At 54.5% G+C, this 21,804-nt stretch overlaps 1 protein-coding gene across 1 annotated transcript in view; it reads right to left on the reverse strand.

Moving 5' to 3' along the window:
- Positions 1 to 21,804, reverse strand: part of LOC122546186 (apical endosomal glycoprotein-like) — a 556,180-nt gene that overhangs the window by 465,171 nt on the left and 69,205 nt on the right. Inside the window, exons 2-3 of the mRNA XM_087998580.1 lie at positions 21,061 to 21,195; positions 18,385 to 18,519 (exon numbers count right to left, since the gene is read on the reverse strand). Of these exons, the coding sequence (XP_087854706.1) occupies positions 18,385 to 18,519; positions 21,061 to 21,195 (270 nt within the window). The remainder of the gene's footprint in view (positions 1 to 18,384; positions 18,520 to 21,060; positions 21,196 to 21,804) is intronic.

The raw sequence follows: 21,804 nt of genomic DNA on the forward strand, positions 1-21,804 counted from the left end.
TGTGTGGGACTGTATCCCAGTGAGAGTCAGTGTGTGTGGGACTGTGGCCCAGTGAGAGTCAGTGTGTGTGGGACTGTACCCCAGTGAGAGTCAGTGTGTGTGGGACTGTACCTCAGTGAGAGTCAGTGTGTGTGGGACTGTGCCTCAGTGAGAGTCAGTGTGTGGGGGACTGTATCCCAGTGAGAGTCAGTGTGTGTGGGACTGTATCCCAGTGAGAGTCAGTGTGTGTGGGACTGTACCCCAGTGAGAGTCAGTGTGTGGGTGGGACTGTACCCCAGTGAGAGTCAGTGTGTGTGGGACTGTACCCCAGTGAGAGTCAGTGTGTGTGGGACTGTCCCCAAGTGAGAGTCAGTGTGTGTGGGACTGTATCCCAGTGAGAGTCAGTGTGTGTGGGACTGTGGCCCAGTGAGAGTCAGTGTGTGTGGGACTGTACCCCAGTGAGAGTCAGTGTGTGTGGGACTGTACCTCAGTGAGAGTCAGTGTGTGTGGGACTGTGCCTCAGTGAGAGTCAGTGTGTGGGGGACTGTACCCCAGTGAGAGTCAGCGTGTGTGGGACTGTACCCCAGTGAGAGTCAGTGTGTGTGGGACTGTACCCCAGTGAGAATCAGGGTGTGTGGGACTGTACCCCAGTGAGAGTCAGCTTGTGTGGGACTGTCCCCCCAGTGAGAGTCAGTGTGTGTGGGACTGTCCCGCAGTGAGTGTCAGTGTGTGTGGGACTGTATCCCAGTGAGAGTCAGTGTGTGTGGGACTGTACCCCAGTGAGTGTCAGTATGTGTGGGACTGTGTCCCAGTGAGAGTCAGTGTGTGTGGGACTGTCACCCAGTAAGAGTCAGTGTGTGTGGGACTGTATCCAAGTGAGAGTCAGTGTGTGCGGGACTGTATCCTCGTGAGAGTCAGTGTATGTGGGACTGTACCTCAGTGAGAGTCAGTGTGTGGGTGGGACTGTACCCCAGTGAGAGTCAGTGTGTGTGGGACTGTATCCCAGTGAGAGTCAGTGTGTGTGGGTCTGGACCCCAGTGAGAGTCAATGTGTGTGGGACTGTATCCCAGTGAGAGTCAGTGTGTGTGGGACTGTGGCCCAGTGAGAGTCAGTGTGTGTGGGACTGTACCTCTGTGAGAGTCAGTGTGCGTGGGACTGTGCCCCAGTGAGAGTTAGTGTGTGTGGGACTGTACTCCAGTGAGATTCAGTGTGTGGGTGGGACTGTACCCCAGTGAGAGTCAGTGTGTGGGTGGGACTGTACCCCAGTGAGAGTCAGTGTGTGTGGGACTGTCCCCCAGTGAGAGTCAGTGAGTGCGGGACTGTACTCCAGTGAGATTCAGTGTGTGGGTGGGACTGTACCCCAGTGAGAGTCAGTGTGTGTGGGACTGTCCCACAGTGAGAGTCAGTGTGTGTGGGACTGTCCCGCAGTGAGTGTCAGTGTGTGTGGGACTGTCCTCCATTGAGTGTCAGTGTGTGTGTGACTGTACCCCAGTGAGAGTCAGCGTACGTGGGAATGTACCCAAGTGAGAGTCAGTGTGTGTGTGACTGTACCCCAGTGAGAGTCAGTGTGTGGGTGGGACTGTACCCAAGTGCGAGTCAGTGTGTGGGTGGGACTGTACCCCAGTGAGAGTCAGTGTGTGGGTGGGACTGTACACCAGTGAGAGTCAGTGTGTGTGGGACTGTATCCCAGTGAGAGTCAGTGTGTGTGGGACTGTACCCCAGTGAGAGTCAGTGTGTGGGTGCGACTGTACCCCAGTAAGAGGCAGTGTGTGTGGGACTGCACCCCAGTCAGAGTCAGTGTGTGGGTGTGACTGTACCCCAGTGTGAATCAGTGTGTGGGTGGGACTGTCACCCCAGTGAGAGTCAGCGTGTGTGGGACTGTACCCCAGTGAGAGTCAGTGTGTGTGGGACTGTCCCCCAGTGAATGTCAATGTGTGTGGGACTGTACCCCAGTGAGAGTCAGAGTGTGTGGGTCTGGACCCCAGTGAGAGTCAATGTGTGTGGGACTGTATCCCAGTGAGAGTCAGTGTGTGTGGGACTGTGGCCCAGTGAGAGTCAGTGTGTGTGGGACTGTACCTCTGTGAGAGTCAGTGTGTGTGGGACTGTGCCCCAGTGAGAGTTAGTGTGTGTGGGACTGTACTCCAGTGAGATTCAGTGTGTGGGTGGGACTGTACCCCAGTGAGAGTCAGTGTGTGGGTGGGACTGTACCCCAGTGAGAGTCAGTGTGTGGGTGGGACTGTACCACAATGAGAGTCAGTGTGTGTGGGACTGTGCCCCAGTGAGAGTCAGTGTGTGTGGGACTGTCCCCCATTGAGAGTCAGTGTGTGTGTGACTGTACTCCTGTGAGAGTCAGCGTATGTGGGACTGTACCCAAGTGAGAGTTAGTGTGTGTGTGGGACTGTACAATAGTGAGAGTGTGTGTGGGACTCTACCCCTGTGAGAGTCAATGTGAGGGTCGGGCTGAATCCCAGTGAGAGTCTGTGTGTGTGTGACTGTACCCCAGTGAGAGTCAGTGTCTGTGGGACTGTACCCCAGTGAGATTCAGTGTGTGGGTGGGACTGTACCCCAGTAAGAGTCAGTGTGTGTGGGACTGTACCCCAGTGAGAGTCAGTGTGTGGGTGTGACTGTACCCCAATGAGAATCAGTGTGTGGGTGGGACTGTACCCCAGTGAGAGTCAATGTGTGAGTGGACTGTATCCCAGTGAGAGTCAGCGTGTGTGGGACTGTACCCCAGTAAGAGTCAGTGTGTGTGGGACTGTCCCCCCAGTGAGAGTCAGTGTGTGTGGGACTGTCCCCCAGTGAGTTTCAGTGAGTGTGGGACTGTATCCCAGTTAGAGTCAGTGTGTGTGGGACTGTACCCCATTGAGAGTCAGTGTGTGTGGGACCCTCTAGCTCAGTGAGAGTCAATGAGTCAGTGGGACTGTATCCCAGTGAGAGTCTGTGTGTGTGTGGCTGTACCACGATGAGAGTCAGTGTGTGGGTGGGACTGTACCCCACTGAGAGTCAGTGTGTGGGTGGGACTGTACCCCAGTGAGAGTCAGTGTGTGGGTGGGACTGTACCCCAGTGAGAGTCAGTGTGTGTGGGACTGTATCCCAGTGAGAGTCAGTGTATGGGTGGGACTGTACCCCAGTAAGAGTCAGTGTGTGTGGGACTGTACCCTAGTGAGAGTCAGTGTGTGTGGGACTGTACCCCAGTGAGAGTCAGTGTGTGGGTGGGACTGTACCCCAGTGAGAGTCGGTGTGTGTGGGACTGTACCCCAGTGAGAGTCAGTGTGTGTGGGACTGTATCCCAGTGAGAGTCAGTGTGTGTGGGACTGTCCCCCAGTGAGAGTCAGTGTGTGTGGGACTGTACCCCATTGAGAGTCAGTGTGTGTGGGACCCTCTAGCCCAGTGAGAGTCAATGTGTCAGTGGGACTGTAGCCCAGTGAGAGTCTGTGTGTGTGTGACTGTACCACAATGAGAGTCAGTGTGTGGGTGGGACTGTACCCCAGTGAGAGTCAGTGTGTGGGTGGGACTGTACCCCAGTGAGAGTCAGTGTGTGGGTGGGACTGTACACCAGTGAGAGTCAGTGTGTGTGGGACTGTATACCAGTGAGAGTCAGTGTGTGTGGGACTGTACCCCAGTGAGAGTCAGTGTGTGGGTGGGACTGTACCCCAGTAAGAGTCAGTGTGTGTGGGACTGTACCCCAGTGAGAGTCAGTGTGTGGGTGGGACTGTACCCCAGTGAGAGTCAGTGTGTGTGGGACTGTACCCCAGCGAGAGTCAGCGTGTGTGGGACTGTACCCCAGTGAGAGTCAGTGTATGTGGGACTGTCACTACAGATCGAGTCAGTATGTGTGGGACTGTCCCCCAGTGAATGTGAGTGTGTGTGGGACTGTCCCCAAGTGAGAGTCAGTGTGTGTGGGAGTGTATCCCAGTGAGAGTCAGTGTGTGTGGGACTGTGGCCCAGTGAGAGTCAGTGTGTGTGGGACTGTACCCCAGTGAGAGTCAGTGTGTGTGGGACTGTACCTCAGTGAGAGTCAGTGTGTGTGGGACTGTGCCTCAGTGAGAGTCAGTGTGTGGGGGACTGTACCCCAGTGAGAGTCAGTGTGTGTGGGACTGTCCCCCAGTGAATGTCAATGTGTGTGGGACTGTACCCCAGTGAGAGTCAGAGTGTGTGGGTCTGGACCCCAGTGAGAGTCAATGTGTGTGGGACTGTATCCCAGTGAGAGTCAGTGTGTGTGGGACTGTGGCCCAGTGAGAGTCAGTGTGTGTGGGACTGTACCTCTGTGAGAGTCAGTGTGTGTGGGACTGTGCCCCAGTGAGAGTTAGTGTGTGTGGGACTGTACTCCAGTGAGATTCAGTGTGTGGGTGGGACTGTACCCCAGTGAGAGTCAGTGTGTGGGTGGGACTGTACCCCAGTGAGAGTCAGTGTGTGGGTGGGACTGTACCACAATGAGAGTCAGTGTGTGTGGGACTGTGCCCCAGTGAGAGTCAGTGTGTGTGGGACTGTCCCCCATTGAGAGTCAGTGTGTGTGTGACTGTACTCCAGTGAGAGTCAGCGTATGTGGGACTGTACCCAAGTGAGAGTTAGTGTGTGTGTGGGACTGTACAATAGTGAGAGTGTGTGTGGGACTCTACCCCTGTGAGAGTCAATGTGAGGGTCGGGCTGAATCCCAGTGAGAGTCTGTGTGTGTGTGACTGTACCCCAGTGAGAGTCAGTGTCTGTGGGACTGTACCCCAGTGAGATTCAGTGTGTGAGTGGGACTGTACCCCAGTAAGAGTCAGTGTGTGTGGGACTGTACCCCAGTGAGAGTCAGTGTGTGGGTGTGACTGTACCCCAATGAGAATCAGTGTGTGGGTGGGACTGTACCCCAGTGAGAGTCAATGTGTGAGTGGACTGTATCCCAGTGAGAGTCAGCGTGTGTGGGACTGTACCCCAGTAAGAGTCAGTGTGTGTGGGACTGTCCCCCCAGTGAGAGTCAGTGTGTGTGGGACTGTCCCCCAGTGAGTTTCAGTGAGTGTGGGACTGTATCTCAGTTAGAGTCAGTGTGTGTGGGACTGTACCCCAGTGAGAGTCAGTGTATGTGGGACTGTCACTACAGATCGAGTCAGTATGTGTGGGACTGTCCCCCAGTGAATGTGAGTGTGTGTGGGACTGTCCCCAAGTGAGAGTCAGTGTGTGTGGGACTGTATCCCAGTGAGAGTCAGTGTGTGTGGGACTGTGGCCCAGTGAGAGTCAGTGTGTGTGGGACTGTACCCCAGTGAGAGTCAGTGTGTGTGGGACTGTACCTCAGTGAGAGTCAGTGTGTGGGTGGGACTGTACCCCAGTGAGAGTCAGTGTGTGGGGGACTGTATCCCAGTGAGAGTCAGTGTGTGTGGGACTGTATCCCAGTGAGAGTCAGTGTGTGTGGGACTGTACCCCAGTGAGAGTCAGTGTGTGGGTGGGACTGTACCCCAGTGAGAGTCAGTGTGTGTGGGACTGTACCCCAGTGAGAGTCAGTGTGTGTGGGACTGTCCCCAAGTGAGAGTCAGTGTGTGTGGGACTGTATCCCAGTGAGAGTCAGTGTGTGTGGGACTGTGGCCCAGTGAGAGTCAGTGTGTGTGGGACTGTACCCCAGTGAGAGTCAGTGTGTGTGGGACTGTACCTCAGTGAGAGTCAGTGTGTGTGGGACTGTGCCTCAGTGAGAGTCAGTGTGTGGGGGACTGTACCCCAGTGAGAGTCAGCGTGTGTGGGACTGTACCCCAGTGAGAGTCAGTGTGTGTGGGACTGTACCCCAGTGAGAATCAGGGTGTGTGGGACTGTACCCCAGTGAGAGTCAGCTTGTGTGGGACTGTCCCCCCAGTGAGAGTCAGTGTGTGTGGGACTGTCCCGCAGTGAGTGTCAGTGTGTGTGGGACTGTATCCCAGTGAGAGTCAGTGTGTGTGGGACTGTACCCCAGTGAGTGTCAGTATGTGTGGGACTGTGTCCCAGTGAGAGTCAGTGTGTGTGGGACTGTCACCCAGTGAGAGTCAGTGTGTGTGGGACTGTATCCAAGTGAGAGTCAGTGTGTGCGGGACTGTATCCTCGTGAGAGTCAGTGTATGTGGGACTGTACCTCAGTGAGAGTCAGTGTGTGGGTGGGACTGTACCCCAGTGAGAGTCAGTGTGTGTGGGACTGTATCCCAGTGAGAGTCAGTGTGTGTGGGTCTGGACCCCAGTGAGAGTCAATGTGTGTGGGACTGTATCCCAGTGAGAGTCAGTGTGTGTGGGACTGTGGCCCAGTGAGAGTCAGTGTGTGTGGGACTGTACCTCTGTGAGAGTCAGTGTGTGTGGGACTGTGCCCCAGTGAGAGTTAGTGTGTGTGGGACTGTACTCCAGTGAGATTCAGTGTGTGGGTGGGACTGTACCCCAGTGAGAGTCAGTGTGTGGGTGGGACTGTACCCCAGTGAGAGTCAGTGTGTGTGGGACTGTCCCCCAGTGAGAGTCAGTGAGTGCGGGACTGTACTCCAGTGAGATTCAGTGTGTGGGTGGGACTGTACCCCAGTGAGAGTCAGTGTGTGTGGGACTGTCCCACAGTGAGAGTCAGTGTGTGTGGGACTGTCCCGCAGTGAGTGTCAGTGTGTGTGGGACTGTCCTCCATTGAGTGTCAGTGTGTGTGTGACTGTACCCCAGTGAGAGTCAGCGTACGTGGGAATGTACCCAAGTGAGAGTCAGTGTGTGTGTGACTGTACCCCAGTGAGAGTCAGTGTGTGGGTGGGACTGTACCCAAGTGCGAGTCAGTGTGTGGGTGGGACTGTACCCCAGTGAGAGTCAGTGTGTGGGTGGGACTGTACACCAGTGAGAGTCAGTGTGTGTGGGACTGTATCCCAGTGAGAGTCAGTGTGTGTGGGACTGTACCCCAGTGAGAGTCAGTGTGTGGGTGCGACTGTACCCCAGTAAGAGGCAGTGTGTGTGGGACTGCACCCCAGTCAGAGTCAGTGTGTGGGTGTGACTGTACCCCAGTGTGAATCAGTGTGTGGGTGGGACTGTCACCCCAGTGAGAGTCAGCGTGTGTGGGACTGTACCCCAGTGAGAGTCAGTGTGTGTGGGACTGTCCCCCAGTGAATGTCAATGTGTGTGGGACTGTACCCCAGTGAGAGTCAGAGTGTGTGGGTCTGGACCCCAGTGAGAGTCAATGTGTGTGGGACTGTATCCCAGTGAGAGTCAGTGTGTGTGGGACTGTGGCCCAGTGAGAGTCAGTGTGTGTGGGACTGTACCTCTGTGAGAGTCAGTGTGTGTGGGACTGTGCCCCAGTGAGAGTTAGTGTGTGTGGGACTGTACTCCAGTGAGATTCAGTGTGTGGGTGGGACTGTACCCCAGTGAGAGTCAGTGTGTGGGTGGGACTGTACCCCAGTGAGAGTCAGTGTGTGGGTGGGACTGTACCACAATGAGAGTCAGTGTGTGTGGGACTGTGCCCCAGTGAGAGTCAGTGTGTGTGGGACTGTCCCCCATTGAGAGTCAGTGTGTGTGTGACTGTACTCCTGTGAGAGTCAGCGTATGTGGGACTGTACCCAAGTGAGAGTTAGTGTGTGTGTGGGACTGTACAATAGTGAGAGTGTGTGTGGGACTCTACCCCTGTGAGAGTCAATGTGAGGGTCGGGCTGAATCCCAGTGAGAGTCTGTGTGTGTGTGACTGTACCCCAGTGAGAGTCAGTGTCTGTGGGACTGTACCCCAGTGAGATTCAGTGTGTGGGTGGGACTGTACCCCAGTAAGAGTCAGTGTGTGTGGGACTGTACCCCAGTGAGAGTCAGTGTGTGGGTGTGACTGTACCCCAATGAGAATCAGTGTGTGGGTGGGACTGTACCCCAGTGAGAGTCAATGTGTGAGTGGACTGTATCCCAGTGAGAGTCAGCGTGTGTGGGACTGTACCCCAGTAAGAGTCAGTGTGTGTGGGACTGTCCCCCCAGTGAGAGTCAGTGTGTGTGGGACTGTCCCCCAGTGAGTTTCAGTGAGTGTGGGACTGTATCCCAGTTAGAGTCAGTGTGTGTGGGACTGTACCCCATTGAGAGTCAGTGTGTGTGGGACCCTCTAGCTCAGTGAGAGTCAATGAGTCAGTGGGACTGTATCCCAGTGAGAGTCTGTGTGTGTGTGGCTGTACCACGATGAGAGTCAGTGTGTGGGTGGGACTGTACCCCACTGAGAGTCAGTGTGTGGGTGGGACTGTACCCCAGTGAGAGTCAGTGTGTGGGTGGGACTGTACCCCAGTGAGAGTCAGTGTGTGTGGGACTGTATCCCAGTGAGAGTCAGTGTATGGGTGGGACTGTACCCCAGTAAGAGTCAGTGTGTGTGGGACTGTACCCTAGTGAGAGTCAGTGTGTGTGGGACTGTACCCCAGTGAGAGTCAGTGTGTGGGTGGGACTGTACCCCAGTGAGAGTCGGTGTGTGTGGGACTGTACCCCAGTGAGAGTCAGTGTGTGTGGGACTGTATCCCAGTGAGAGTCAGTGTGTGTGGGACTGTCCCCCAGTGAGAGTCAGTGTGTGTGGGACTGTACCCCATTGAGAGTCAGTGTGTGTGGGACCCTCTAGCCCAGTGAGAGTCAATGTGTCAGTGGGACTGTAGCCCAGTGAGAGTCTGTGTGTGTGTGACTGTACCACAATGAGAGTCAGTGTGTGGGTGGGACTGTACCCCAGTGAGAGTCAGTGTGTGGGTGGGACTGTACCCCAGTGAGAGTCAGTGTGTGGGTGGGACTGTACACCAGTGAGAGTCAGTGTGTGTGGGACTGTATACCAGTGAGAGTCAGTGTGTGTGGGACTGTACCCCAGTGAGAGTCAGTGTGTGGGTGGGACTGTACCCCAGTAAGAGTCAGTGTGTGTGGGACTGTACCCCAGTGAGAGTCAGTGTGTGGGTGGGACTGTACCCCAGTGAGAGTCAGTGTGTGTGGGACTGTACCCCAGTGAGAGTCAGCGTGTGTGGGACTGTACCCCAGTGAGAGTCAGTGTATGTGGGACTGTCACTACAGATCGAGTCAGTATGTGTGGGACTGTCCCCCAGTGAATGTGAGTGTGTGTGGGACTGTCCCCAAGTGAGAGTCAGTGTGTGTGGGAGTGTATCCCAGTGAGAGTCAGTGTGTGTGGGACTGTGGCCCAGTGAGAGTCAGTGTGTGTGGGACTGTACCCCAGTGAGAGTCAGTGTGTGTGGGACTGTACCTCAGTGAGAGTCAGTGTGTGTGGGACTGTGCCTCAGTGAGAGTCAGTGTGTGGGGGACTGTAACCCAGTGAGAGTCAGCGTGTGTGGGACTGTACCCCAGTGAGAGTCAGTGTGTGTGGGACTGTACCCCAGTGAGAGTCAGGGTGTGTGGGACTGTACCCCAGTGAGAGTCAGCGTGTGTGGGACTGTACCCCAGTAAGAGTCAGTGTGTGTGGGACTGTCCCCCCAGTGAGAGTCAGTGTGTGTGGGACTGTCCCGCAGTGAGTGTCAGTGTGTGTGGGACTGTGTCCCAGTGAGAGTCAGTGTGTGTGGGACTGTCACCCAGTGAGAGTCAGTGTGTGTGGGACTGTATCCCAGTGAGAGTCAGTGTGTGCGGGACTGTATCCTCGTGAGAGTCAGTGTATGTGGGACTGTACCTCAGTGAGAGTCAGTGTGTGGGTGGGACTGTACCCCAGTGAGAGTCAGTGTGTGTGGGACTGTATCCCAGTGAGAGTCAGTGTGTGTGGGTCTGGACCCCAGTGAGAGTCAATGTGTGTGGGACTGTATCCCAGTGAGAGTCAGTGTGTGTGGGACTGTGGCCCAGTGAGAGTCAGTGTGTGTGGGACTGTACCTCTGTGAGAGTCAGTGTGTGTGGGACTGTGCCCCAGTGAGAGTTAGTGTGTGTGGGACTGTACTCCAGTGAGATTCAGTGTGTGGGTGGGACTGTACCCCAGTGAGAGTCAGTGTGTGGGTGGGACTGTACCCCAGTGAGAGTCAGTGTGTGTGGGACTGTCCCCCAGTGAGAGTCAGTGAGTGCGGGACTGTACTCCAGTGAGATTCAGTGTGTGGGTGGGACTGTACCCCAGTGAGAGTCAGTGTGTGTGGGACTGTCCCACAGTGAGAGTCAGTGTGTGTGGGACTGTCCCGCAGTGAGTGTCAGTGTGTGTGGGACTGTCCCCCAGTGAGAGTCAGTGTGTGTGGGACTGTCCCCCAGTGAGTGTCAGTGTGTGTGTGGGACTGTACCCCAGTGAGAGTCAGTGTGTGTGGGACTGTCCCCCATTGAGAGTCAGTGTGTGTGTGACTGTACCCCAGTGAGAGTCAGCGTATGTGGGACTGTACCCCAGTGAGTGTCAGTGTGTGTGGGACTGTATCCCAGTGAGAGTCAGTGTGTGTGGGACTGTACCCCATTGAGAGTCAGTGTGTGTGGGACCCTCTACCCCAGTGAGAGTCAATGTGTCAGTGGGACTGTAGCCCAGTGAGAGTCTGTGTGTGTGTGACTGCACCACAATGAGAGTCAGTGTGTGGGTGGGACTGTACCCCAGTGAGAGTCAGTGTGTGGGTGGGACTGTACCCCAGTGAGAGTCAGTGTGTGGGTGGGAATGTACACCAGTGAGAGTCAGTGTGTGTGGGACTGTATCCCAGTGAGAGTCAGTGTGTGTTGGACTGTACACCAGTGAGAGTCAGTGTGTGGGTGGGGCTGTACCCCAGTAAGACACAGTGTGTGTGGGACTGTACCCCAGTGAGAGTCAGTGTGTGTGGGACTGTACCCCAGTGAGAGTCAGTGTGTGGGTGGGGCTGTACCCCAGTGAGAGTCAGTGTGTGTGGGACTGTACCCCAGTGAGAGTCAGCGTGTGTGGGACTGTACCCCAGTGAGAGTCAGTGTATGTGGGACTGTCACCCCAGTGAGAGTCAGTGTGTGTGGGACTGTCCCCCAGTGAATGTCAGTGTGTGTGGGACTGTACCCAAGTGAGAGTCAGTGTGTGTGGGACTGTACCCCAGTGAGAGTCAGCATATGTGGGACTGTACCCAAGTGAGAGTTAGTGTTTGTGTAGGACTGTACCTCAGTGAGAGTCAGTGTGTGTGGGACTGTGCCCCAGTGAGAGTCTTTGTGTGTGGGACTGTTCTCCAGTGAGAGTCAGTGTGTGTGGGACTGTGCCCCAGTGAGAGTCAGTGTGTGTGGGACTGTCCCCCATTGAGAGTCAGTGTGTGTGTGACTGTACCCCAGTGAGAGTCAGCGTATGTGGGACTGTACCCAAGTGAGTGTTAGTGTGTGGGTGGGACTGTACCCCAGTGAACGTCAGTGTGTGTGGGACTGTACCCCAGTGAGAGTCAGTGTGTGTGGGACTGTCCTCCATTGAGTGTCAGTGTGTGTGTGACTGTACCCCAGTGAGAGTCAGCGTACGTGGGACTGTACCCAAATGAGAGTCAGTGTGTGTGTGACTGTACCCCAGTGAGAGTCAGTGTGTGGGTGGGACTGTACCCAAGTGAGAGTCAGTGTGTGGGTGGGACTGTACCCCAGTGAGAGTCAGTGTGTGGGTGGGACTGTACACCAGTGAGAGTCAGTGTGTGTGGGACTGTATCCCAGTGAGAGTCAGTGTGTGTGGGACTGTACCCCAGTGAGAGTCAGTGTGTGGGTGGGACTGTACCCCAGTAAGAGGCAGTGTGTGTGGGACTGCACCCCAGTGAGAGTCAGTGTGTGGGTGTGACTGTACCCCAGTGTGAATCAGTGTGTGGGTGGGACTGTCACCCCAGTGAGAGTCAGCGTGTGTGGGACTGTACCCCAATGAGAGTCAGTGTGTGGGTGGGACTGTACCCCAGTGAGAGTCAGTGTGTGTGGGACTGTCCCCCAGTGAATGTCAATGTGTGTGGGACTGTACCCCAGTGAGAGTCAGTGTGTGTGGGTCTGGACCCCAGTGAGAGTCAATGTGTGTGGGACTGTATCCCAGTGAGAGTCAGTGTGTGTGGGACTGTGGCCCAGTGAGAGTCAGTGTGTGTGGGACTGTACCTCTGTGAGAGTCAGTGTGTGTGGGACTGTGCCCCAGTGAGAGTTAGTGTGTGTGGGACTGTACTCCAGTGAGATTCAGTGTGTGGGTGGGACTGTACCCCAGTGAGAGTCAGTGTGTGGGTGGGACTGTACCCCAGTGAGAGTCAGTGTGTGGGTGGGGCTGTACCCCAGTAAGACACAGTGTGTGTGGGACTGTACCCCAGTGAGAGTCAGTCTGTGGGTGTGACTGTACCCCAGTGAGAATCAGTGTGTGGGTGGGACTGTACCCCAGTGAGAGTCAGTGTGTGTGGGACTGTACCCCAGTGAGAGTCAGTGTGTGGGTGGGGCTGTACCCCAGTGAGAGTCAGTGTGTGTGTGACTGTACCCCAGTGAGAGTCAGCGTGTGTGGGACTGTACCCCAGTGAGAGTCAGTGTATGTGGGACTGTCACCCCAGTGAGAGTCAGTGTGTGTGGGACTGTCCCCCAGTGAATGTCAGTGTGTGTGGGACTTTACCCAAGTGAGAGTCAGTGTGTGTGGGACTGTACCCCAGTGAGAGCCAGCATATGTGGGACTGTACCCAAGTGAGAGTTAGTGTTTGTGTAGGACTGTACCTCAGTGAGAGTCAGTGTGTGTGGGACTGTGCCCCAGTGAGAGTCTTTGTGTGTGGGACTGTTCTCCAGTGAGAGTCAGTGTGTGTGGGACTGTGCCCCAGTGAGAGTCAGTGTGTGTGGGACTGTCCCCCATTGAGAGTCAGTGTGTGTGTGACTGTACCCCAGTGAGAGTCAGCGTATGTGGGACTGTACCCAAGTGAGTGTTAGTGTGTGGGTGGGACTGTACCCCAGTGAACGTCAGTGTGTGTGGGACTGTACCCCAGTGAGAGTCAGTGTGTGTGGGACTGTCCTCCATTGAGTGTCAGTGTGTGTGTGACTGTACCCCAGTGAGAGTCAGCGTACGTGGGACTGTACCCAAATGAGAGTCAGTGTGTGTGTGACTGTACCCCAGTGAGAGTCAGTGTGTGGGTGGGACTGTACCCACGTGAGAGTCAGTGTGTGGGTGGGACTGTACCCCAGTGAGAGTCAGTGTGTGGGTGGGACTGTACACCAGTGAGAGTCAGTGTGTGTGGGACTGTATCCCAGTGAGAGTCAGTGTGTGTGGGACTGTACCCCAGTGAGAGTCAGTGTGTGGGTGGGACTGTACCCCAGTAAGAGGCAGTGTGTGTGGGACTGCACCCCAGTGAGAGTCAGTGTGTGGGTGTGACTGTACCCCAGTGTGAATCAGTGTGTGGGTGGGACTGTCACCCCAGTGAGAGTCAGCGTGTGTGGGACTGTACCCCAATGAGAGTCAGTGTGTGGGTGGGACTGTACCCCAGTGAGAGTCAGTGTGTGTGGGACTGTCCCCCAGTGAATGTCAATGTGTGTGGGACTGTACCCCAGTGAGAGTCAGTGTGTGTGGGTCTGGACCCCAGTGAGAGTCAATGTGTGTGGGACTGTATCCCAGTGAGAGTCAGTGTGTGTGGGACTGTGGCCCAGTGAGAGTCAGTGTGTGTGGGACTGTACCTCTGTGAGAGTCAGTGTGTGTGGGACTGTGCCCCAGTGAGAGTTAGTGTGTGTGGGACTGTACTCCAGTGAGATTCAGTGTGTGGGTGGGACTGTACCCCAGTGAGAGTCAGTGTGTGGATGGGACTGTACCCCAGTGAGAGTCAGTGTGTGGGTGGGACTGTACCACAATGAGAGTCAGTGTGTGTGGGACTGTGCCCCAGTGAGAGTCAGTGTGTGTGGGACTGTCCCCCATTGAGAGTCAGTGTGTGTGTGACTGTACTCCAGTGAGAGTCAGCGTATGTGGGACTGTACCCAAGTGAGAGTTAGTGTGTGTGTGGGACTGTACTCCAGTGAGAGTCAGCGTATGTGGGACTCTACCCCTGTGAGAGTCAATGTGAGGGTCGGGCTGAATCCCAGTGAGAGTCTGTGTGTGTGTGACTGTACCCCAGTGAGAGTCAGTGTCTGTGGGACTGTACCCCAGTGAGAGTCAGTGTGTGGGTGGGACTGTACCCCAGTAAGAGTCAGTGTGTGTGGGACTGTACCCCAGTGAGAGTCAGTGTGTGGGTGTGACTGTACCCCAATGAGAATCAGTGTGTGGGTGGGACTGTACCCCAGTGAGAGTCAATGTGTGAGTGGGACTGTATCCCAGTGAGAGTCTGTGTGTGTGTGACTGTACCCCAGTGAGAGTCAGTGTGTGGGTTGGACTGTACCCAAGTAAGAGTCAGTGTGTGGGTGGGACTGTACCCCAGTGAGTGTCAGTGCGTGGGTGGGACTGTACACCAGTGAGAGTCAGTGTGTGTGGGACTGTATCCCAATGATAGTCAGTGTGTGTGGGACTGTACCCCAGTGAGAGTCAGTGTGTGGGTGGGACTGTACCCCAGTAAGAGTCAGTGTGTGTGGGACTGTACCCCAGTGAGAGTCAGTGTGCGGGTGTGACTGTACCCCAATGAGAATCAGTGTGTGGGTGGGACTGTACCCCAGTGAGAGTCAGTGTGTGTTGGACTGTACCCCAGTGAGAGTCAGTGTGTGGGTGGGACTGTACCCCAGTGAGAGTCAGTGTGTGTGGGACTGTACCCCAGTGAGAGTCATTGTGTGTGGGACTGTACCCCAGTGAGATTCAGTGTATGTGGGACTGTCACCCCAGTGAGAGTCAGTGTGTGTGGGACTGTATCCCAGTGAGAGTCAGTGTGTGTGGGACTGTGGCCCAGTGAGAGTCAGTGTGTGTGGGACTGTACCCCAGTGAGAGTCAGTGTGTGTGGGACTGTACCTCAGTGAGATTCAGTGTGTGGGGGACTGTACCCCAGTGAGAGTCAGTGTGTGTGGGACTGTACCCCAGTGAGAGTCAGTGTATGTGGGACTGTCACCCCAGTGAGAGTCAGTGTGTGTGGGACTGTCCCCCAGTGAATGTCAGTGTGTGTGGGACTGTACCCAAGTGAGAGTCAGTGTGTGTGGGTCTGGACCCCAGTGAGAGTCAGTGTGTGTGGGACTGTATCCCAGTGAGAGTCAGTGTGTGTGGGACTGTGCCCCAGTGAAAGTCAGTGTGTGGGTGGGACTGTACCCCAGTGAGATTCAGTGTGTGGGTGGGACTGTACCCCAGTGAGAGACAGTGTGTGGGTGGGACTGTACCCCAGTGAGAGTCAGTGTGTGGGTGGGACTGTACCACAGTGAGAGTCAGTGTGTGTGGGACTGTGCCCCAGTGAGAGTCAGTGTGTGTAGGACTGTCCCCCATTGAGAGTCAGTGTGTGTGTGACTGTACTCCAGTGAGAGTCAGCGTATGTGGGACTATACCCAAGTGAGAGTTAGTGTGTGGGTGGGACTGTACCCCAGTGAGAGTCAGTGTGTGTGGGATTGTACCCCTGTGAGAGTCAATGTGAGGGTGGGGCTGAATCCCAGTGAGAGTCTGTGTGTGTGTGAGACTGTACCCCAGTGAGTTTCAGTGTCTGTGGAACTGTACCCCAGTGAGAGTCAGTGTGTGGGTGGGACTGTACCCCAGTGAGAGTCAGTGTGTGTGGGACTGTATCCCAATGAGAGTCAGTGTGTATGGGACTGTACCTCAGTGAGAGTCAGTGTGTGGGTGGGACTGTACCCCAGTGAGAGTCAGTGTGTGTGGGATTGTACCGCAGTGAGAGACAGTGTGTGGGTGGGACTGTACCCCAGTGAGAGTCAGTGTGTGTGGGACTGTACCCCAGTGAGAATCAGTGTGTGTGGGACTGTATCCCAGTGAGAGTCAGTGTGTGTGGTACTGTACCACAGTGAGAGTCAGTGTGTGTGGGACTGTACCCCAGTGAGAGTCAGCGTGTGTGGGACTGTACCCCAGTAAGAGTCAGTGTGTGTGGGACTGTCCCCCAGTGAGTGTCACTGTGTGTGGGACTGTACCCCAGTGAGAGTCAGTGTGTGTGGGACTGTCCCCCAGTGAGTGTCAGTGTATGTGTGGGACTGCATCCCAGTGAGAGTCAGTGTGTGTGGGACCGTCACCCAGTGAGAGTCAGTGTGTGTGGGACTGTATCCCAGTGAGAGTTAGTGTGTGCGGGACTGTACCTCAGTGAGAGTCAGTGTGTGTGGGACTGTATCCCAACGAGAGTCAGTGTGTGTGGGACTGTGGCCCAGTGAGAGTCAGTGTGTGGGTGGGACTGTACCCCAGTGAGAGTCAGTGTGTGTGGGACTGTATCCCAGTGAGAGTCAGTGTGTGTGGGACTGTGCCCCAGTGAGAGTCAGTGTGTGTGGGACTGTACTCTAGTGAGATTCAGTGTGTGGGTGGGACTGTACCCCAGTGAGAGTCAGTGTGTGCGTGGGACTGTACCCCAGTGAGAGTCAGTGTGTGTGTGGGACTGTATCCCAGTGAGAGTCAGTGTGTGTGGGACTGTGCCCTAGTGAGAGTCAGTGTGTGTGGGACTGTCCCCCATTGAGAGTCAGTGTGTGTGTGACTGTACTCCAATGAGAGTCAGCGTATGTGGGACTGTTCCCAAGTGAGAGTTAGTGTGTGGGTGGGACTGTACCCCAGTGAGAGTCAGTGTGTGTGGGACTGTACCCCTGTGAGAGTCAATGTGAGGGTGGGGCTGAATCCCAGTGAGAGTCAGTGTGTGTGGGACCGTCACCCAGTGAGAGTCAGTGTGTGTGGGACTGTATCCCAGAGAGATTCAGTGTGTGCGTGGGACTGTACCCCAGTGAGAGTCAGTGTGTGTGGGACTGTCCCCCAGTGAGAGTCAGTGTGTGTGGGACTGTCCCCCAGTGAGTGTCAGTGTGTGTGTGGGACTGTACCCCAGTGAGTGTCAGTGTGTGTGTGGGACTGTATCCCAGTGATAGTCAGTGTGTGTGGGACTGTCCCCCAGTGAGTGTCAGTGTGTGTGTGGGACTGTCCCCCAGTGAGAGTCAGTGTGTGTGGGACTGTCCCCCATTGTGAATCAGTGTGTGTGTGACTGTACCCCAGTGAGAGTCAGTGAGTGTGGGACCCTCTACCCCAGTGAGAGTCAGTGTGTGTGGGACTGTATCCCAGTGAGAGTCATTGTGTGTGGGACTGTATCCCAGTGAGGGTCAGTGTGTGTGGGACTGTACCACAGTGAGAGTCAGTGTGTGTGGGACTGTATCCCAGTGAGAGTCAGTTTGTGTGGGACTGTATCCCAGTGAGAGTCAGTGTGTGTGGGACTGTACCCCAGTGAGAGTCAGTGTGTGTGTGGGACTGTACCCCAGTGAGGGTCAGTGTGTGTGGGACTGTATCCCAGTGAGAGTCAGTGTGTGTGGGACTGTGCCTCAGTGAGAGTCAGTGTCTGTGGGACTGTACCCCAGTGAGAGTCAGTGTGTGTGGGACTGTACCCCAGTGAGAGTCAGTGTGTGGGTGGGACTGTACCCCAGTAAGAGTCAGTGTGTGTGGGACTGTACCCCAGTGAGAGTCAGTGTGTGTGGGACTGTACCCCAGTGAGAGTCAGTGTGTGTGACTGTACCCCAATGAGTGTCAGTGTGTGTGGGACTGTATCCCAGTGAGGGTCAGCGTATGTGGGACTGTACCCAAGTGAGAGTCAGTGTGTGTGGGACTGTACCCCATTGAGAGTCAGTGTGTGTGGGACCCTGTACCCCAGTGAGAGTCAGTGTGTGTGGGACTGTATCCCAGTGAGAGTCAGTGTGTGTGGGACTGTATCCCAGTGAGGGTCAGTGTGTGTGGGACTGTACCCCAGTGAGAGTCAGTGTGTGTGGGACTGTATCCCAGTGAGAGTCAGTGTGTGTGGGACTGTATCCCAGTGAGAATCAGTGTGTGTGGGACTGTATCCCAGTGAGGGTCAGTGTGTGTGGGACTGTACCCCAATGAGAGTCAGTGTGTGTGGGACTGTACCCCAATGAGTGTCAGTGTGTGTGGGACTGTATCCCAGTGAGAGTCAGTGTGTGTGGGACTGTCCCCCAATGAGAGTCAGTGTGTGTGGGACTGTACCCCAATGAGTGTCAGTGTGTGGGTGGGACTGTACCCCAATGAGAGTCAGTGTGTGTGGGACTGTATCCCAGTGAGAGTCAGTGTGTGTGGGACTGTCCCCCAATGAGAGTCAGTGTGTGTGGGACTGTACCCCAATGAGTGTCAGTGTGTGGGTGGGACTGTACCCCAATGAGAGTCAGTGTGTGTCGGAATGTGTCCTACTGAGAGTTGGTACATGTAGAGGAGTGTTCCCTGGCTATACTTTGAGAATGATTTTGAACGTAGAACATAGAACAGTACAGCACAGAACAGGCCCTTCAGCCCACGATGTTGTGCCGACCCATGACCTCATGTATGCACCCTCAAATGTTTGTGACCATATGTATGTCGAGGAGTCTCTTAAATGTCCCCAATGACCTCGCTTCCACAACTGCTGCTGGCAACACATTCCATGCTCTCACAACTCTCTGTGTAAAGAACCCGCCTCTGACATCCCCTCTACACTTTCCTTCAAACAGCTTAAAACTATGACCCCTCGTGTTAGTCATTTCTGTCCAATGCTTTCTGAACACTCACCAATTTTCGGTCCATACATGTGATACCAGAAGGATAAGCACTGATTGGCCGAGGTGGCAGTCTGGAGGACCGTTGTGAGCCTTGCTGCCTGGTTTGGGTGTAAGGCTGATGAATTGTGGATAAACAAGTAATATCCTGAAATTCAAAGGATGCTTTGTTAGTGGTGAAAGGTGTGTTCTGTGTTCACAGCTTTATAGATTAGATTACATTACAGTGTGGAAACAGGCCCTTCGGCCCAACAAGTCCACACCGACCCACCGAAGCGCAACCCACCCAGACCCATTCCCCTACATTTACCCCTTCACCTAACACTATGGACAATTTAGAGCTGAAAATGTGTTGCTGGAAAAGCGCAGCAGGTCAGGCAGCATCCAGGGAACAGGAGAATCGACGTTTCGGGCATAAGCCCTTCTTCCTACGGACAATTTAGCATGGCCAATTCACCCTGACCTGCACACCTTTGGACTGTGGGAGGAAACTGGAGCACCCGGAGGAAACCCACGCAGACACGGGGAGAATGTGCAAACTCCACACAGACAGTCGCCTGAGGCGGGAATTGAACCCGGGTCTCTGGCGCTGTGAGGCAGCAGTGCTAACCACTGTGCCACCGTGCCGCCCAGAATGTTTTGTACTGTCTCGTAGATGTGCTGTCATTTACAGGTTCCCCATCAGGTCCAACAGCAATGCTGCCTTGGACTAATTCCTTTCTTGTTTAAATGCCTGGATTAAACCCATTGTTGGAGCACTGTCCCCCATAATGATCAGAGGGATTCAGGTCAAAGGCCCATCAACTCTCTCTCAGGTCAAATAGTCATCAGATATAGGAGCAGAAGTGGGCCACTCAGCCCATCATACTTGCTCCACCATTCAATAAGATCATGTCTGATCTCAGCACCCTGAACTCTACTGTCCAGCCTTTTCCACTGAACCCCTGATCCCCTCCCTTATTAAAAATCCAATCGACCTCAGCTTGAACAACCCAGGGGTAAAGAATAGCACAGATTCACTACTCTCAAAGAAAACTCACCCTCCACTTGTCCCAAGTGTCCTATGTCCTGAGGTTAGCTGCTCTGGCCCTAGACTCTCCCATAAGGAGACAACCTACCTGGTCATGTTCGGTGACAACCTTGTCTGTTTCAAAAGTCTGGCATTCTTCAAACCTGCAAGTTGAAACCCACTCCATTTCTCCTCAGAGGGCAGTACAAGGTTCCCTCTGTCTGTCTCCCATGACAGAAGCTGTTTAGCTTATTTGGAAGGTATTCACAATGTGAAGGCAGGACTTTGTCTCCACAAGGACTTTGTGGCGGTGATTCTGAACAATGATTCATTGCATTTGCAGATTGTTAAGGATGAGATTGAGTGTATTTTTTTTCCTGTTGTTGGTTCCCTCACCGCCTGCTGCAGACCCAGTGCGGCAGCTGTGTCCTTTAGGAGCTGACCAGCTCAATCTGTAGTCATGGTGCTGACTCTGACACCCCTCCACCCAGAGGACATTCTGCACCCCTGCTACCCTCAGACATGTTGGTCAACATGGAGGAGTACTGATTTACCAGCCGAGGGAGGACAGGATGTGGTCATCAGCAGGATTTCCTTGCCCATGTTTCATGTGAAGTCTTTATGGGGTCTGGAATCGATGGTGAAAACTTCCAGGGCAACTCCGTCCTGACTGTATCCCACTGTGTGCCACCACCTCTGCTGGGTGTGTCCTGCCCAGTGGGAGAGGACATATCCAGGGATGGTAATGGTCGTGTCCGGGACATTGTCTGTAAGGTATTGTCCCGCGAGTATGACAATGTCAGGCTGTTGCTTGACGAGTCTGTGAGACAGCTCTCCCCGTTTTGACACTAATCCCCCCCCTGGATGTTAGTGAGGGAGACTTTGCGGGCTCGACAGGGGTTGCTTCTCCTGGGCAGAAGTGGGGACTGCAGATGCTGGAGATTAGAGTCAAGATTGCAGTGGTGCTGGAAAAGCGCAGCAGGTCAGGCAGCATCCGAGGAGCAGGAAAAGCTTTTGCCCGAAACATCGATGTTTCCTGCTCCTCGGATGCTGCCAGATCTGCTGCGCTTTTCCAGCAACACTCTAATCAGTGCCAAAGTCAATGCCAGGTGGTCCAGTTGGTTTCATTTCTTTGTTGAGACTTTGTAGTGACTGACACAACTGAGGGAGTTGCGGGCCAGTTCAGGGGGCAGCTGAGAGTTGTTGTGGGTTTGATGTCACATGTAGGCCAGACCAGGTGAACCTGGCAGATTGCCTTCCCTGAGCCGAGAATCGTCAGTGATTTCATGGTTTAACGATGAAACGTCTTCATTGAATTCAGATTCCACCATCTGCACTCAATCGCGGGTCCCCAGAACAATGCCTGGCTCTTGGGATGGCTACTAGCTGAAAATGTGGTGCTGGAAAAGCGCAGCAGGTCAGGCGGCATCCAAGGAGCAGGAGGATCGACGTTTCCTGAAGAAGGGCTCATGCCCGAAACGTGGATCCTCCTGCTCCTTGGATGCTGCCTGACCTGCTGCGCTTTTCCAGCACCACATTTCCAGCTCTGATCTGCAGCCCTCACCTTCTACTGTTGGGATTGCTAGGCCAGCAGCAATACCACTTGACCATCACACCCTGACCCTGACCCTTTAGCTCTGTGTGCCCTGAGGTTTGAGCCCATGGTCCATCCCTAATTACCTTTGCCGTTGAGAGTGTGATCATACATTGGGCTGTACTTCAGCAGATCACTGCCATTACCACGAATCCACTGAAGATCATCGCTCGCCTTTTCTTCCCATTCACAGAAATCCACTTCGAAATTACAAGAGATAGCTGGAAGCAAAGAAATCAAGTTGGAGCTGGCCTTTCGAGACTATCCCTCCATCTGCACCATCGGCTTATCAGTAAATCAATAACATGGGAGCCAATCTGACTAGAATCTCACATTCACATTCCTGTCCACATCTGATAACCTTTCACAGGATTGCTGTGGTACATAAGGAGGCCATTCAGCCCATCATGTCGGCACCAGCTCTATCTCCTAGTGCTAAACGCCTGCCTTTTCCACGGCCCCGCACTGCATTTCTATCCAGACAATCACCCAACGTCCCCTCAATAGTGGCTCAGGGGTTAGCACTGCTGCCTCACAGCACCAGGTTAGCAGGTGGGTGGTGTGGACTCAATGGGCCGAACGTCCAGCTTCCACACTGTCGGGAATACCTCAGATTGAACCTGCCTCCACCACATTTCCAGACAGTACATGTACATTCCGTGCTCTCGCTAATCACGGAGAAGGAAGGTTTTCATTGACAACATCCCTGCATCGCCCGCAGATGATTGAACTTTTTGCCGCTATTTTTCTGGTTTCAGGAACACAGGGACTGAGAGGATAAGGGGGCTCACAGGGACTGAGGGGATAAAGGGGGGCACACGGTCTGAGGG

This window comes from Chiloscyllium plagiosum, unplaced genomic scaffold, assembly GCF_037043375.1.
Source record: "Chiloscyllium plagiosum isolate Xiang-an unplaced genomic scaffold, Cpla_swu_hap1 HiC_scaffold_21, whole genome shotgun sequence".
Taxonomy (NCBI): Eukaryota; Metazoa; Chordata; class Chondrichthyes; order Orectolobiformes; family Hemiscylliidae; genus Chiloscyllium; species Chiloscyllium plagiosum.